Here is a 16,242-nt window from a genome sequence, read left to right as displayed (position 1 = left end):
TTTTAAAATCCCACAGTGAATATATAAAAGTATTGCGTTTTTAAAAAGTAATATTGTAAAATGCTTTAAAAATTCTTGCTCCTGGTTTTAAAATAAGGATAATTTTTTAATTGGATCCTTCCCATCCAACTCTTCAGAGTTGACAGCTATGGTATTATACTCCTTTGTGGGAAGTACATCATTCTGCATTCCCAGGAAGACTTTAACTGAGGCCAAAAAAAAAAAAAAGAAAAATGGAGAGATTGTCCAGAATTCTTAAAGATTGTCCATTTTTATTTATAGTCTATTTATTATAAATGATTTTTAACTTCCTATTCTTATATTATAAAATATTTTCTCTCTTGCTCTATCAACAGGATGGGCGGCATTCCAGCTAAAAGCCATAAGGGAGAAAAACTACTTTTATTTATGGGCATTATTGACATTCTGCAATCATATAGGTAAGAAATTTGGGGAAGTGATTTTTTATTATTTCAAAATAAATAAAGCGTTCTGAAAATTCACCAAATGGGAGTGATTTTACATTCTCATTTTTATTTTTTTTGTCTATGTTTAGGTTAATGAAGAAGTTAGAACATTCCTGGAAAGCTCTTGTTTATGATGGGGTAAGTGACTTATCACGTTCATTGCTAAACTGTATATATTTGTGATTTCTCAGAGACTTCAGGCTGTGTCTAGGAAGCTGTGTCACTAGACTTGATGAGGAAACAAAGGTCGTTATAAACTCAGAATCTTAGCCTAGCAGATTGGTTCAAATCTAAGAACAAAGACAACATGAATTTGAATTCCTGTTCAAATAGAGGACATCCAGCCTGGTGGCTAGGTAGAAGCCAGGAAAACAAAATGAAGTCTTGTTTCTATGTGACATCTGAAGAGCCCAGTTATGAGATGATGATGAGAAAAAGGAGGAGACTCTTTTCATAGGCGCTGGTAAGATCAGTAGGATAGCTGAAATGAAGTTCTCACAAGACCAAGCTACAGAGGGATTTGAACCTGACTTGATGGTGGACAGCCCTGGCTTTGAACCCTCGTCACTACTTTACTAGCCATGTGACCTGGACACATTGCTTGTTATTTGGCCTCTCTTAGCCTGGTTTCTCATTTGTACCAGGGGCATAATAATAGTACCTAGTACCTGCCTCCTAGGGCTGATGTGAGGATTAAATAAAATAATGCATGTTAGTGTTCAACGCAATGCCTTACACATAGTAAGGATACAGGAACTGAAAACTTGTAAGTTATGGATTTAGACATGACTAATGCTGACTGACATGAGGTGTCTTTTGGACCCAGAAGCAGCATAACAGAAGAAAAAAATCAGCAGTCTCTCTCTCTACACACACACGCGCGTATTCCTATCTAGATGTTAGATTTGCACTTCCTGCTGCTGACAGAACGTTTACTAGCCTCAGCCTCCCTCAATTAATAACTTGAAGCGACACTTCCACAGAATACATTTGTCAAAGATTAGCTTACACATTGTTTAAAGATGTTAACAGAAGCTTTCCTTTGAAAGAGGATGAATTATAGATGCTATTCTTCTCCTTTCTTGGAAAAGAGCACCCACTTTCTCAGTTCTGTGTGAGAATGGTCATAACCTTTCAGCGTAAAAGATCTGTATTTGGTCCAGGCTAAGGAATGACCTCCATCACAATGCACTTTTATACAACAGGTTCATAAATTTCTTTCTAAGAATTAACCTTAGGCTTATTTTTCAGATCAAAGTTTCCTTGTATGAAAGGCTAAGATGGTAGGTTCCTTTTTTCCCGTCCAGCTGAGAAAAGTTAGGGACTACATAATGCCTTGAACGTGGAAGGGAGAGAGTAAACACCTCGCTTCATTCCCCTTCTGTTTTCTGAGACAATTTCAATTCCTTGTTACCAGACAGGATTCCTGATCTGAGTGGCCTAGTCCTCTTGGTCAGATGCTTCCAAGGGGCCCCTACCTTTGTCTAGTTAAAATGTATCTTCTGGTTTTTTTTTTTTTTTTTTAAGAAAATCTTTGTGCAGATTATATATTTGTGAAACTGTAAGCGATAAATTTTTATTTTTGTTTGTTTACTAATGTGCCTCTTATTTAAACAATGTTTCTTCATACCAAAGAGAACCACAATCTAACTTCTCTTGAAAGGCAAGGGCTGAGTCTTAATCGTCTTGCATCCTACAGTATTTCTAAATTACTGCACTTGTTGTGAATATGTGTCCACTTCAGACAGAAGCTTCCAGGATACTGGGGAGAGTACGTGTCAAACCACTGGGAAATTTCCCACCACATCTACAGCATCACTGGTAGTCTAGAGGACCGTTGTAAGTGGCCAAAGAGGGTTCTTCTGTCCTGTGTCCTTCATAACGTGCTGATTACAGAATCACCTTATGCCTCATATAACACCTTATTTCACAGATGAAAACAGTGAGGCATTGAGATACTCTTTTCCCAGGATCACACAGCTTTTTAAAGTCAGAACTAACACCAGAACCAGGTCTCTGGACCTCTGGTCCAATGTGTGTTTTTCTTCCAAACCCACTGTTAGACACTTTATAGTATCTAAACTTAAATTTTTAGAAGTTTTCTTATTGGAATTCACAAACCTGGAATCAAAATGGAGCATTAAGTAAGCAAATGTACTACTTCTAGAAATGTATATCTTGGATAGTAAATACTAGTACTGAGTAAACATAAAGAACGAGCTCCTTCATCTATCTCCTTTCCTGGATTTGTAATAAAATGCCCCTTCAGTCCTAAAGACTCCTGCCAAGCATGAGAGAATTGAGTTAACAATTTAATTCAATTTAACTCTATCTAATTAGTAGATAATTCAGCGTAACGGGGGTCATCCGTCAGCCTTGTCTCCTAGAATCTTCCCAGTGTCGATGCACTTTGTTACTGGGAGATGAAACTAGCACGCTTTTTTTTTTTGACCTAGATGTCACTCTTACATTAGGGTTGTTTTGCTTGTTCACGTCCCCAATTTTTGGTCATGACTAAAAGTGTTCTCCTTTATTCCCGATGACACTTGAGGCACTGCTTGCCTGTATGTAAAAATGACATATGTATGCCTCATGGCACGCAATGGAATAAGGACCAGCTATTTTGATTGATAAAGCAGAGTCTTTTTGCTGTCTCTCCCCTGCCCCTCTTAATGTTTTATTTCATTCTGAGTGTCTAGAATCTTTGCCCAGATTGAGTCTTTTGTCCTCCTCCCCCCACCCGACTCCTGGGCCGGGGGGCACAGGACACAGGGCATTGCTCTTTTCCAGCTCTCGACATCTACACCCTCTGGTTAAGGACATTGGCCAGCAAAGAACCAGTTACCAAAAACCAGGATCTTTTTTCTAGCTTGAAATGAAATATCTGAGAAGTAACCCTATGATACTTGATTTGTCTTTTCAGGATACTGTTTCAGTTCATAGACCAAGTTTTTATGCAGACAGATTTCTGAAGTTTATGAATTCCAGAGTTTTCAAGAAAATTCAAGGTAAGATTCTTATGAAAATTTTTTACTTTTAGCACTTAGTTGCTGACCTCACTGTGTGTATCTTTGCAGGATTTTTATTGGAAGAGTTGGAGCTGTTTATCTCCCTATAACAGTAATCACTTAGTAATTATGGTTAAATATCTCAGTCAGGTATTTATGGATGCCATAATCATTAGAGTCCTATTTTGTGGTGAAAAAAATTAGAGGTTGCTAAATGTCCAACCATATAATATATTGATTAATATATCATGATATGATCAAATAATGGAATAGTATGCAACCAATAAAAATGATGTGTTGAAGGTACATTTAGTCCTTATAGATATAGATTTATTTACATATATGTAGTTATTGGTTTGCGTACCTAAATGCACAACAAATTCTAACAGGACATATGAAACTGTGGACAGTGGTTATTCTCCAGGACAGACCATATGTTAGGCCACAAAACAAGTCTCAATAAGTTTTAAAAGACTGAAATCATACAAAGTATCTTTTTCAATCACAATGGAATGAATCAATGAAGAGTGAAAACTGGAAAATTCACAAATATGTGAAAATTTAATAGCACACTTTCCAACTACCAATGGGTCAAAGAAGAAAGCACAGAAAAATTATAAAAAACTTAGAGATGAATGGAAACAAAAACACACATGCTAAAAACTTATGGGATGCTGAGAAGACAGTGGTTGGTGGGAAGTTTATAGTCGTAAACGCCTTCACTGAAAAAGAAAAAAGATCTCAAATCAATATCCAAACTTTAAACCTTGAGGAACTAGGAAAAGAAGAGGGAACTAAAACCCAAGCTAACAATGGTTATTTGGAATCAGGAGATTATGTGGGATTTTATTTTCCTTTACATCAATATTTATTGGATTTTCTACAATGAGTATGTATTATTTATGTAATAAACTGTGAAAAGGAAAAAATAACCCTATTATTACATATGTTATCATTTAGCTGCTCTGTGGTCCAATTTCGTTACCTATAAAATGACAATTTAGCCACAAAAAAATCCTGAAGAGGTAGAATGTTGAGATTTTATATTTATGTAAGACAAATTTTTCTTGTAATATTTATTGGAGTTTTGTGTTAATGAAAGTAAAATACTTTTTTTAAGGGTTTTTATTTTTTTTCCAGCTTTATTGAGATATAATTGACATATTGTGTAAGTTTAAGGTGTACGGTATGATGATTTGATGCATGTATATATTACAAAATGATTATCACAATTAGGTAACTTAACACATCCATCACCTAATGTAGTTACAAAGTGTGTGTGTGTGTGTGTGGTGAGAACATTTAAGATCTACTCTCTTAGCAACTTTCCAGTATATAATACAATATTCTTTTGTTTGTTTGTTTGTTTGTGAGGAAGATCAGCCCTGAGCTAACATCCATGCTAATCCTCCTCTTTTTGCTGAGGAAGACCGGCTCTGAGCTAACATCTAATTACAATATTCTTAACTATAGTCACCATGTTGTATAATATTAGATCCCCAGAACTTATTCATCTTACAACTGGAAGTTTATACCCTTTGACCAACATCTCCCCATTTTACCCACCCCCCAAAGCCCCAGTAACCACTCTTCCGCTCTCTGTCTCTGAGTTCGACCTTTTTAGATTCCACCTGTGAGATCATACAGTATTTGCCTTTCTCTGTTTGACTTATTTCACTTAGTATAATGCCCTCGAGGTCCATCCATATTGTTGCAATTGGCAGGATTTCCTTTTTTTAAATGGCTGAATAACATTTCATTGTATATATATATATACCACATTTTCCTTATCCATTCATCTATCAAGGGATACTTAGGTTGTTTCCATGTCTCGGCTATTGTGAATAACGCTGCAATGAACATGGAGGTGTAGGTATCTCTTTGAAGTAGTGATTTCATTTCCTTTAGATATATACCCAGAAGTGGGATTGCTGGATCATATGGTAGTTCTGTTTTTAATTTTTTGAAGACCCTCCATACTGTTTTCCGTAGTGGCTGCACCAATTTAAATTCCTACCAACAGTGCACAAGGGTTCCCTTTTCTCCACATCCTCACCAGCATTTGTTCTTTCTTGTCTTTTTGATAATAGCCATTATTATCACCAATAGTGACGGGTGTGAGGTGCTATCTGATTGTACTTTTGATTTGCATTTCCCTGATGATTAGTGACGTTAAGCATCTTTTCATGTACCTGATGGCCATTTGTATGTCTTCTTTGGAAAAATGTCTATTCAGATCTTTGCCTATTTTTTAATCAGATTATTTGTTTTTTTGCTATTGGGTGTGGGAGTTCCTTATATATTTTGGATATTAACCTCTTATGGGATATATGGTTTGCAAATATTTCCTCCCATTCTGTAGGTTACCTCTTCATTTTATTGATTATTTCTTTTGCTATGCAGAAGCTTTTGAGTTTCACATAGTCCCACTTGTTTGTTTTTGCTTTTGTTGTTTGTGATTTTGATGTCATATCCAAAAAATCATTGCTAAGACCAATGTCAAGAAGATTTTTGCCTGTTTTCTCCTAGGAGTTTTATGGTTTGGGGTTTTACATCTAAGTCTTTACTCCATTTAAGTTAATTTTTGTGAGAGTAAAACACTTTCAATGTAAAAATTTTGGAAAATACAAAAAGATGCAAAGAAAACAAATGAAAATTACTTGAAATCCCACAACCCAGAGATATCCACTACTAATATTTTATATACTTCCTACCAGTCTTTATTTCTGTGCTTTGTGTATTTATATGAAACTGGTAACATAATTGTGTACAACTTTATGTAAATGTCCTCTATTTTTGGCATAATATTATAACATGGATAGCTTCCCGTATCATTCTATATTCTACAAAGACGTCATTTAAAATTGCAATACAACATTCAAACTATATGGATGTACCATAATCTATTTAACCATTCTTTCAGTATTGGGCATTTACATTGCTTCTCCTTTTTCTATTTCAAACTAATATTTTTATGAACATCATTTCAGATAAATGTTGTGTCCAAACTTATGATTATTTCTTTGGGGTAGATTCCAAGAAGGAATATTAGGGGCTTAAAATGCCGGTAACTGCACAGGAAGATTGTCACTGTAGATTTCCACAACAGTCTATATTCTTCTAGCTCCTAGCCAGAATTAGTCTTTAAATTATGCTCCTCTGATAAGTAAAAAATGTTATCTGATTGTTTTATTTTGCATTTCTTGAGTACTGGTGAGATTCAACCGTTATTCATTTTTATTAGCCATTTCTAATTCCTTTGAGAATTGAGCTTCGTAATATTTGCCCATTTATATTGGATGTTTATTATTTTTCCAAATGATTTATATGAAGTCTGCAAATTAAAGATATCAATCCCCTTTCACTTTTATTTCATTCTAAGAAAAACTTTGTTTTTCAGTTTTTGTTTTACATTTGACTAGCTCAGTAGTATCTTAAAATTGCTCTCAAATTGAGACCACTATAAATTAAATTCTAAGGTTTTCTTTGCCCGAGATGAACCATGAGATAGTATTCATTCAAACTGCAACCAAATTTAAACTTGTGGTTTAAATCTTTCAAGGAAAAATTCTCTGCCTCCCTCCACCCTGTGCCAAGGTTGAGAAACCTGAATTTCCTTACAGCCCCTAGTAGGTTTATGGAGGATGTGGCCTTTGGCGTCCCAGCTTTCGTGAGGCTCCTCCAGGAGACTCCCCATCTTGGGGTTTTTTTCTTTCTTATTAGCATATAAATTAATGGTACAATCAATGGCGTCTTCAATTCCATGAAATATGGCGTGTGTTGCAAATCTTCCCAGTTTGTGTGGTTTATCATGTTTTTATGTAACAAGTCTTTTACTTCTCAAGTAGTCACATCTATTGACTTTTTCCCATTTTGATTTCTTAGTCTACTTTTTTATAATATCTTTACTGAGGTATAATTCACATACCATGAAATTCACCCTTTTAAAGTGTACAATTCTGTGATTCTTAGTATATTCATAAAGTTATGCAGCGATCACCACTATCTAATTTTAGAACATTATCATGACCCCAAAAAGAAACCCCATCCCCATCACTAGTCACTTTCCATTCCCTCCTTTTCCCGGCCTGTGACGACTGCTAATTTATTTTCTGTCTGTATGGATTTGCCGGTTCTGGATATTTCATATCAATCAAATCATACAATATGTGGCCTTTGTGTTTGTCTTTTTTCACTCAACAGTGTTTTCAAGGTTTCTCCATCTTGTAGCAGTATCAGTACATTATTCTTTTTTATTGCTGAATAATATTCCATTGTATGGATATAACACATTTTGTTTATCCATTCATTAATTGATGGATATCTGGGTTTTCCATTTGGGGGCTATTATGAATAATGCTGCTATGAACATTTATGTACAAGGTTTTGTATGGATATATGTTTTCATTTCTCTTCGGGATATACCTAGAAGTGGAATTGCTAGATCAGATGATAACTCTCTGTTTAACATTTTGAGGAACTACCAAACCCTTTTCCAAAGCTACTGTACCATTTTACAATCTGATAGCAATATATGAGGTTTCTAATGTCTCCACATCCTCACCAACATGTTGTGTCTGTCTTTTTTTTATTTTAGACCACCTAATGAGTATGAAGTGATATCTCGATGTGGTTTTGATTGCATTTCTCTAATGACTAATGATGTTGAACATCTTGTTATGTGCTTTATTGGCCATTTATATGTTCCTTGGAGAGATGTTTATTCTCTCTGGCATTTGACGGTGGCGTTTGATGCCATCACTCCACTGAAATGTTCTTTTCGAGATCGTCAACAATCATTGCTCAGGCCATTGACCAACTTTCAGTTTTCTTAAAACTACAGTATTTAGACCACTGATATCAGTTCTCTGTGCAATATTCTCTTCGCTTGTCTTTCATAATTCAGGACTGTCCCTGTTCCGTCCAGCCTCTCATGCCTCTCCTTGTTGTCCTTTGGCAGTTCCTCCTCTCTGCCTTACCCTCATATGTAGGAGTTCAGAAGGGTCCAGGCTCCAACTTTGTCTCTTCCCCCTTGGAGAACTCTCTCTGGGTGATTTCTCAGTCTCCCAAGACTTCAGTTACCATCTGCTTACTTACAACTCACTCCCCACATCTCCAACAAACCCCTTTGCCTATCCAACCTCTCCAAGTAAGTGTCCACCAGATTTCCCAAGCTTGGCATGCTCAAAATTGAATTTGGCTGCTCCTCCATCCCAGAACCTGCCTCTCATCTTGCATCCACACCTCACTGAAGGCCACCACAACCCACACAATTACCCAAATCAGAAATGTTGGCATCATGCTTCGACTCCTTCCTTTTGCTTACCACTCACATGTAGTCACCCACCAACACCTCTTCTCACTCTGAAATATCAGGAGTCCATCCCCTCTTTCACATGCCTCTCCTAATTCAACCACTGTGTTTTTTGTGGTTTTGCTTTTGGGGGTTTTTTGCAAAAAGTTGTGGCCCCTATGCTGGTCTCTTGCCTCCCGTCATGTCCCCCATCTAATCCAGTCTCCCCACATTGCAGCCAGAGAGATCAGTTTAAAATACAAATATGTTCTTGCTAATTTCTTGTTAAAACCCTTCCATGCTAAAGAAAAAAAAAATGTTTTTAAAAAAAAAAAAACTTTTGTGGATTTCCTAGTACACAAAATCCTTAACTTGGCTTCTGAGTCCCTATGTGATGTGGTCTCTTTTTCCTTTCCCCATGACTTCTCCCACACCTCATTCCATGCCGTACCCTACCCTCTAGGCTCCCGTAGCTCTTAACTCCTTTCACTTACCCCAGACATTCAGGCTGCCTCCACATCTCTGCACCTTCTTGTCTCTTTGCCTGCAACACTCTTTCCATGCTTCCCCTGCTCTTCCTTCAGGTCTCAGCTTAGATGGTGCTAGCTCCATAATACTTACCATAGTGAGTAAATGAGCTGTTTTTCTATTTCCTCCCCTAGACTTTGAGGTCCTTAAAAGTAGGAACTGTATTTGGTTCACTCATATCTATTCTGAGCACCTAGCACATTTCAGTCATTATTTGATGAATAATTGAGCAAATGAAGGAAATTTTCATCTAATACCAGCATTTCAAAGGGTAGCAATTTAATTAGTAAAGTTGACACTTTAAAACACAACTTGAAGATGCTTTATCAACTATGATTAGTTTAAAGCCCTGAATGCCTAAAGGCATACTTTCTTTGTAGGTGAAATCTCCCTCTCCCTGCCCTCACCCCAAAGAAAACAGAACTTGGTCTTCAAGTTTCTTTTTTCAAATTAACCTTTTCAAATTTTTTAACCTTTTTAAATCTATTATCCCGCAGTAGAATTGAGTCATGCTGCCAATGTAATAATTTCTACAAAATCCTATAATTTTTTCTAGAAGTATTAGTTACCAGAATGTTGAAACCTCACTTGAAATTCTCTACCCAGATAATGTGTCTAAAGTACTAAAACTTAGTTTCCTGAAAGGAATATAATAGTACCTTAATTTGTTAAAAATCAACTGTCCTAAGATTTCAGAACAATAATGCAGTCATTCGACCAACCTTTGAGTGCCTAGTGCTATGCTAAGCATTCATAATATAGAAAGCTTTTTTAAAAAAATTAATTAGTTCGTTCCTCTGTAACTTCATAGTCTGTTTTGGGTCAGGGATTAGAACATGTAACCGATTTATAATGTAATAAAACGATTGATAACAGAGTTTTGCATACACTATTGTGGTACAGAGAGAAATAAGATCAATTCTTCAAAAAGAGAGCTTCACAGAGAGAAGAATATTTAAATTAAGTCCTGGAAATATAAGCCAGCATTCATTAGGAAGAGAGGCAAGAAGGGCATCTCAAGTAGAAGGAACAGCATGTACAAAGGCCCGGGAGTAGGAATGAACATGGTAGGGTCAGGAGATAGCAGACAGGTGAGCTGAAAAGCAGTAAGGTATAGAGGGAGTTGAGTGGCAGGATGTAGGGCTGGAAATGGACACAGGATACCTACCACATGACATGGTTTAGTGAAAGACAAATCCAGGAGTTTCTTTTTTTTTTTTTTTTTTTTGAAGAATAAATCTGTGTTTTATTTTTTGTTTATTGCAGTAACATTGGTTTATAACATTGTAAAAATTTCAGGTGTACATCATTGTACTTCTATTTCTGCATGGACTACATCATGTTCACCACCAAAATACTAATTACAACCCATCACCACACACATGTACCGAATTATCCCTTTCACCCTCCTCCCTCCCCCCTTCCCCTCTGGTAACCACCAATCCAATCTCTGTCCCTATGTGTTTGTTTATTGTTGTTATTATCTACTACTTAATGAAGGAAATCATACGGTATTTGACCTTGTCCCTCTGACTTATTTCACTTTGCATTATACCCTCAATGTCCATCCATGTTGTCACAAATGGCTGGATTTCGTCGTTTCTTATGGCTGAGTAGTATTCCATTGTGTATATATACCACAGCTTCTTTATCCATTCGTCCCTTGATGGGCACTTAGGTTGCTTCCAAGTCTTGGCTATCGTGAATAAGGCTGCAATGAACACAGGGGTGCATGTACCTTTGCAAATTGGTGTTTTCAAGTTCTTTGGATAAATACCCAACAGTGGAATAGCTGGATCATATGGTAGTTCTATCGTTGATTTTTGAGGAATCTCCATACTGTTTTCCATAGTGGCTGCACCAGTTTGCACTCCCACCAGCAGTGTATGAGAGTTCCCTTCTCTCCACAACCTCTCCAACACATGTTGTTTCCTGTCTTGTTAATTATAGCCATTCTGACAGGCGTGAGGTGATATCTCATTGTAGTTTTGATTTGCATTTCCCTGATAGTTAGTGATTTTGAACATCTTTTCATGTGTCTGTTGGCCATCTGTATATCTTCTTTGGAGAAATGTCTGTTCAGGTCTTTTGCCCATTTTTTAATTGGGTTGGTAGTTTTTGTTGTTGAGATGCATGAGTTCTTTATATATTTTGGAGATTAAGCCCTTATCAGATGTATGGTTTGCAAATATCTTCTCCCAATTGTTAGGTTGTCTTTTCGTTTTGTTGATGGTTTCCTTTGCTGTGCAGAAGCTTTTTAGTTTGATGTAGTCCCATTTGTTTATTTTTTCTATTGTTTCTCTTGCCTGGTCAGATGTGGTGTTTGAAAAGATGTTGCTAAGACTGATGTGGAAGAGCGTACTGCCTATGTTTTCTTCTAGAAGTTTCACAGTTTCAGGTCTTACATTCAAGTCTTTAATCCATTTGGAGTTAATTTTTGTGTATGGTGTAAGGTAAGGGTCTACTTTCATTTTTTTGCATGTGGCTATCCAGTTTTCCCAACACCATTTGTTGAAGAGACTTTCTTTTCCCCATTGTATGTTCTTGGCTCCTTTGTCGAAGATTAGCTGTCCATAGATGTGTGGGTTTATTTCTGGGCTTTCGATTCTATTCCATTGATCTGTGTGTCTGTTTTTGTGCCAGTACCATGCTGTTTTGGTTACTATAGCTTTGTAGTATATTTTGAAATCAGGGAGTGTGATACCTCCAGCTTTGTTCTTTTTCTCAGGATTCCTTTAGCTATTCGGGTCTTTTGTTGTTCCATATAAATTTTAGGATTCTTTGTTCTATTTCTGTGAAAAATGTTGTTGGAACTTTGATAGGGATTGCATTGAATCTATAGATGGCTTTAGGAAGTATGGACATCTTAACTATGTTAATTCTTCCAATCCAAGAGCACGGAATATCTTTCCATTTCTTTGTGTCCTCTTCAATTTCTTTCAGCAATGTTTTATAGTTTTCGATTGTACAGATCTTTCACCTCTTTGGTTAAGTTTATTCCTAGGTATTTTATTCTTTTTGTTGCAATTGTAAATGGGATGGTATTCTTAATTTCTCTTTCTGCTACTTCGTTGTTAGTGTACAGAAATGCAACTGATTTTTGTATGTTGATTTTGTATCCTGCAACTTTCCCATAGTCGTTTATTACTTCTAAAAGTTTTCTGGTGGATTCTTTAGGGTTTTCTATATATAAAATCATGTCATCTGCAAATAGTGACAGTTTCACTTCTTCCTTTCCAATTTGGATCCCTTTTATTTCTTTCTCTTGCCTGATTGCTCTGGCTAGGACTTCCAATACTATGTTAAATAGGAGTGGTGACAGTGGGCATCCTTGTCTGGTTCCTGTTCTTAGAGGGATAGCTTTCAGTTTTTCACCATTGAGGATGATATTAGCTGTGGGTTTCTCATATATGGTCTTTATTATGTTGAGGTACTTTCCTTCTATACCCATTTTATTCAGAGTTTTTATCATAAATGGATGCTGTATCTTGTCAAATGCTTTCTCTGCATCTATTGAGATGATCATGTGATTTTTATTCTTCATTTTATTAATGTGGTGTATTACGTTGATTGATTTGCGAATGTTAAACCATCCCTGCATACCTGGAATAAATCCCACTTGATCATGGTGTATAATCTTTTAACGTATTGTTGTATGCGTTTTGCTAGTCTTTTGTTGAGGATTTTCGCATCGATGTTCATCAGTGATATTGGCCTGTAATTTTCTTTTTTGTGTTGTCCTTGTCTGGTTTTGGTATCAGGGTAATGTCAGCTTCGTAGAATGAGTTAGGGAGCTTCCCCCCCTCCTCAATTGTCTGGAAGAGTTTGAGAAGGATAGGTATTAACTCTTCTTTGAATGTTTGGTAGAATTCACCAGGGAAGCCATCTGGTCCTGGACTTTTATTTTTGGGGAGGTTTTTGATTACTGTTTCGATCTCCTTACTGGTGATTGGTCTATTCAAATTCTCTACTTCTTCTTGATCCAGTTTTGGAAGGTTGTATGATTCTAAGAATTTATCCATTTCTTCCAGATTGTCGAATTGGTTGGCATATAGTTTTTCATAGTATTCTCTTATAATCTTTTGTATTTCTGAGGTGTCTGTTGTAACCTCTCCTCTTTCATTTCTGATTTTACTTATTTGTGCCTTCTCTCTTTTTTCTTGGTGAGTCTAGCTAAAGGTTTGTCAATTTTGTTTATCTTTTCAAAGAACCAGCTCTTGGTTTTATTAATTTTTTCTATTGTTTTTTTGGTCTCTATTTCATTTATTTCTGCTCTGATTTTTATTATTTCCCTTCTTCTACTGATTTTGGGCTTTGTTTGTTCTTCTTTTTCCAGTTCCTTTAGGTGCATTGTTAGATTGTTTATTTGAGATTTTTCTTGTTTGTTGAGATAGGCCTGTATTGCTATAAACTTCCCTCTTAGAACTGCTTTTGCTGTATCCCATAAATTCTGGCATGTCGTATTTTCATTTTCATTTGTCTCCAGGTATTTTTTGATTTCTTCTTTGATTTCTTCGTTAACCCAATCGTTGTTCAGTAGCATTTTGTTTAATCTCCATGTATTTGTGGCTTTTCTGATTTTCTTCCTATAGTTGATTTCTAGTTTCATACCGTTGTGGTCAGAAAAGATGGTTGGTATTATTTCAATCTTCTTAAATTTATGGAGACTTGTTTTGTGGCCTAATATGTGATCAATCCTGGAGAATGTTCCATGTGCATTTGAAAAGAACGTGTATTCTTCGGTTTTTGGATGGAATGCTCTGTATATATCTACTAGGTCCATCTGTTCTAGTGTGTCGTTTAAGGCCAATGTTTCCTTATTGATCTTCTGTTTGGATGATCTATCCGTTGGTGTAAGTGGAGTGTTAAAGTCCCCTACTATTATTGTGTTACTGTCTATTTCTGTTTTTATGTCTGTTAATAATTGCTTTATATATTTAGATGCACCTACATTGAGTGCGTAGATATTTACAAGTGTTATATCCTCTTGTTGGATTGTTCCCTTGATCATTATGTAATGCCCTTCTTTGTCTCGTTTTACAGTTTTTGTTTTAAAGTCTATTTTGTCTGATATGAGTACTGCTACCCCTGCTTTCTTTTCATTGCCATTTGCGTGGAGTATCTTTTTCCATCCCTTCACTTTCAGTTTGTGAGTGTCTTTAGGTCTGAAGTGTGTCTCTTGTATGCAGCATATATATGGGTCTTGTTTTTTTATCCAGTCAGCCACCCTATGCCTTTTAATTGGAGCATTTAGTCCATTGACGTTTAAAGTAGCTATTGATAAGTATGTACTTACTGCCATTTTTTAACTTTTTTTTTTTTTCCCTCAGTGTTTTAGTAGTCCTTCTCTGTTCCTTACTTCTTCTATACAGAATTGATGGTCACTTTAGTTTGACCTCTGTCTGAAAGCTGTACTCTTTAACTACCCTCCTCCCTCCTTTTATGTTTTTGATATCATATCCAACTTCTTTTTTGTGCATTTGTATCCATTACGTTCTAATCGTGGAAATAGATAATTTTTCCTATTTGTGGTCTTCTCTTTTCCCCTTAAATCAGTCCCTTTAACATTTCTTGTAACACTGGTTTCTTGGTGACAAACTCCTTTAATTTTTGCTTGTCTGGGAAATTTTTGATCTCTCCTTCCATTTTGAACGATAACCTTGCTGGGTAGAGTATTCTTGGCTGTAAGTTTTTTCCTTTTAGCACTTTAAATATATCGTGCCATTCTCTTCTAGCCTGTAAGGTTTCTGCTGAGAAGTCAGCTGATAGCCTTATGGGGTTTCCTTTGTATGTAACTTGACATTCTCTTGTGGCTTTTAGGATTCTCTCTTTATCTTTAATTCTGGACATTTTGATTATGATGTGTCTTGGTGTGGGCCTCTTTGGGTTTATCTTGTTTGGGGCTCTCTGTGCCTCCTGTACCTGGATGTCTGTTTCCTTCCTTAGGTTAGGGAAGTTTTCATCTATTATTTCTTGAAATAGATTCTCTGCCCCCTTGTCTCGCTCTTCTCCTTCCGGGACACCTATAACACGGATGTTAGTGCGCTTGATGTTGTCCCAGAGGTCCCTTAGACTGTCCTCACTCTTTTTAATTCTTTTCTCTTTTACCTGTTCACCTTGGGTAATTTCTTCTAGTCTTTCTTCCAGCTCACAGATCCGTTCTTCTGTATCCTCTACTCTGCTTTTGAGTCCCTCTAATGAATTTTTCATTTCCAGTATTGTATTCTTCATTTCTGATTGGTTCTTTTTTATATCTTCCATTTCTTTGTTGACATTCTCACTGAGTTCACCTATTCTTCTCCCCAGATCAGTTAGCATCCTTAACACTCTTAGTTTGAACTCTCTGTCGGGTAGGTTGCTCATTTCCAAATCCAGGAGTTTCTGTGGCCTAAAAGAAGGTACAGCCAGCAACCCAAACCATCTTTTGAGATAACCAGTCAAAAGAAGTCCCTGAGGCATTCAATTTATGCAAGATTTAAGTCTTTATCTGCTGAGACTCAGATAATTCCTTGAAGGAAGATTGACCGTTTAAGACAAAAGTAGAGTTGGCCCTCCGAATCCTCAGGTTCCACGGGTTCGACATCCGCAGATTCAACCAACCGCAAATGGAAAGGCCGATGATGGTTGGGCCTGTACTGAACGTGTACAGATGTTTTTCTTGTCGTAATTCCCTAAACAATACAGTATACCAAATACTTACGTAACATCTACATTGTACTAGGTATTATAAGTAATCTAGAGTAGACAGGAGGATGTACCTAGGTGATATGCAGATACTATGCCATTTTATATAAGGGACTTGACATCCGTGGATTTTGGTATCCACAGAGATCCTGGAACCAATCCCCCATGCGTACTGAGGGATGACTGTAAATGCTTTCCTTAGTTGCTTTGTGGTCCTGACAGGGGTTTGTTTTGGGGTCCTCTCCGCTCCTCATTGTGTGTG

At 36.6% G+C, this 16,242-nt stretch overlaps 1 protein-coding gene across 2 annotated transcripts in view; it reads left to right on the top strand.

Annotated features, from left to right (window-relative positions):
• PIP5K1B (phosphatidylinositol-4-phosphate 5-kinase type 1 beta) overlaps positions 1 to 16,242 on the top strand; it is a 287,905-nt gene that overhangs the window by 205,480 nt on the left and 66,183 nt on the right. For both annotated transcript variants that reach the window (XM_004440639.3, XM_087444516.1), the window contains exons 9-11: positions 357 to 440; positions 557 to 605; positions 3,391 to 3,475. In XM_004440639.3, coding sequence (XP_004440696.1) covers positions 357 to 440; positions 557 to 605; positions 3,391 to 3,475 — 218 coding nt within the window. The remainder of the gene's footprint in view (positions 1 to 356; positions 441 to 556; positions 606 to 3,390; positions 3,476 to 16,242) is intronic.

Source organism: Ceratotherium simum, chromosome 20, assembly GCF_057802395.1.
Source record: "Ceratotherium simum simum isolate JZ-2026a chromosome 20, ASM5780239v1, whole genome shotgun sequence".
Classification (NCBI taxonomy): Eukaryota; Metazoa; Chordata; class Mammalia; order Perissodactyla; family Rhinocerotidae; genus Ceratotherium; species Ceratotherium simum.
Note: the sequence above shows the minus strand (reverse complement) of the source record. Positions and strands in the feature narration are given on the sequence as shown.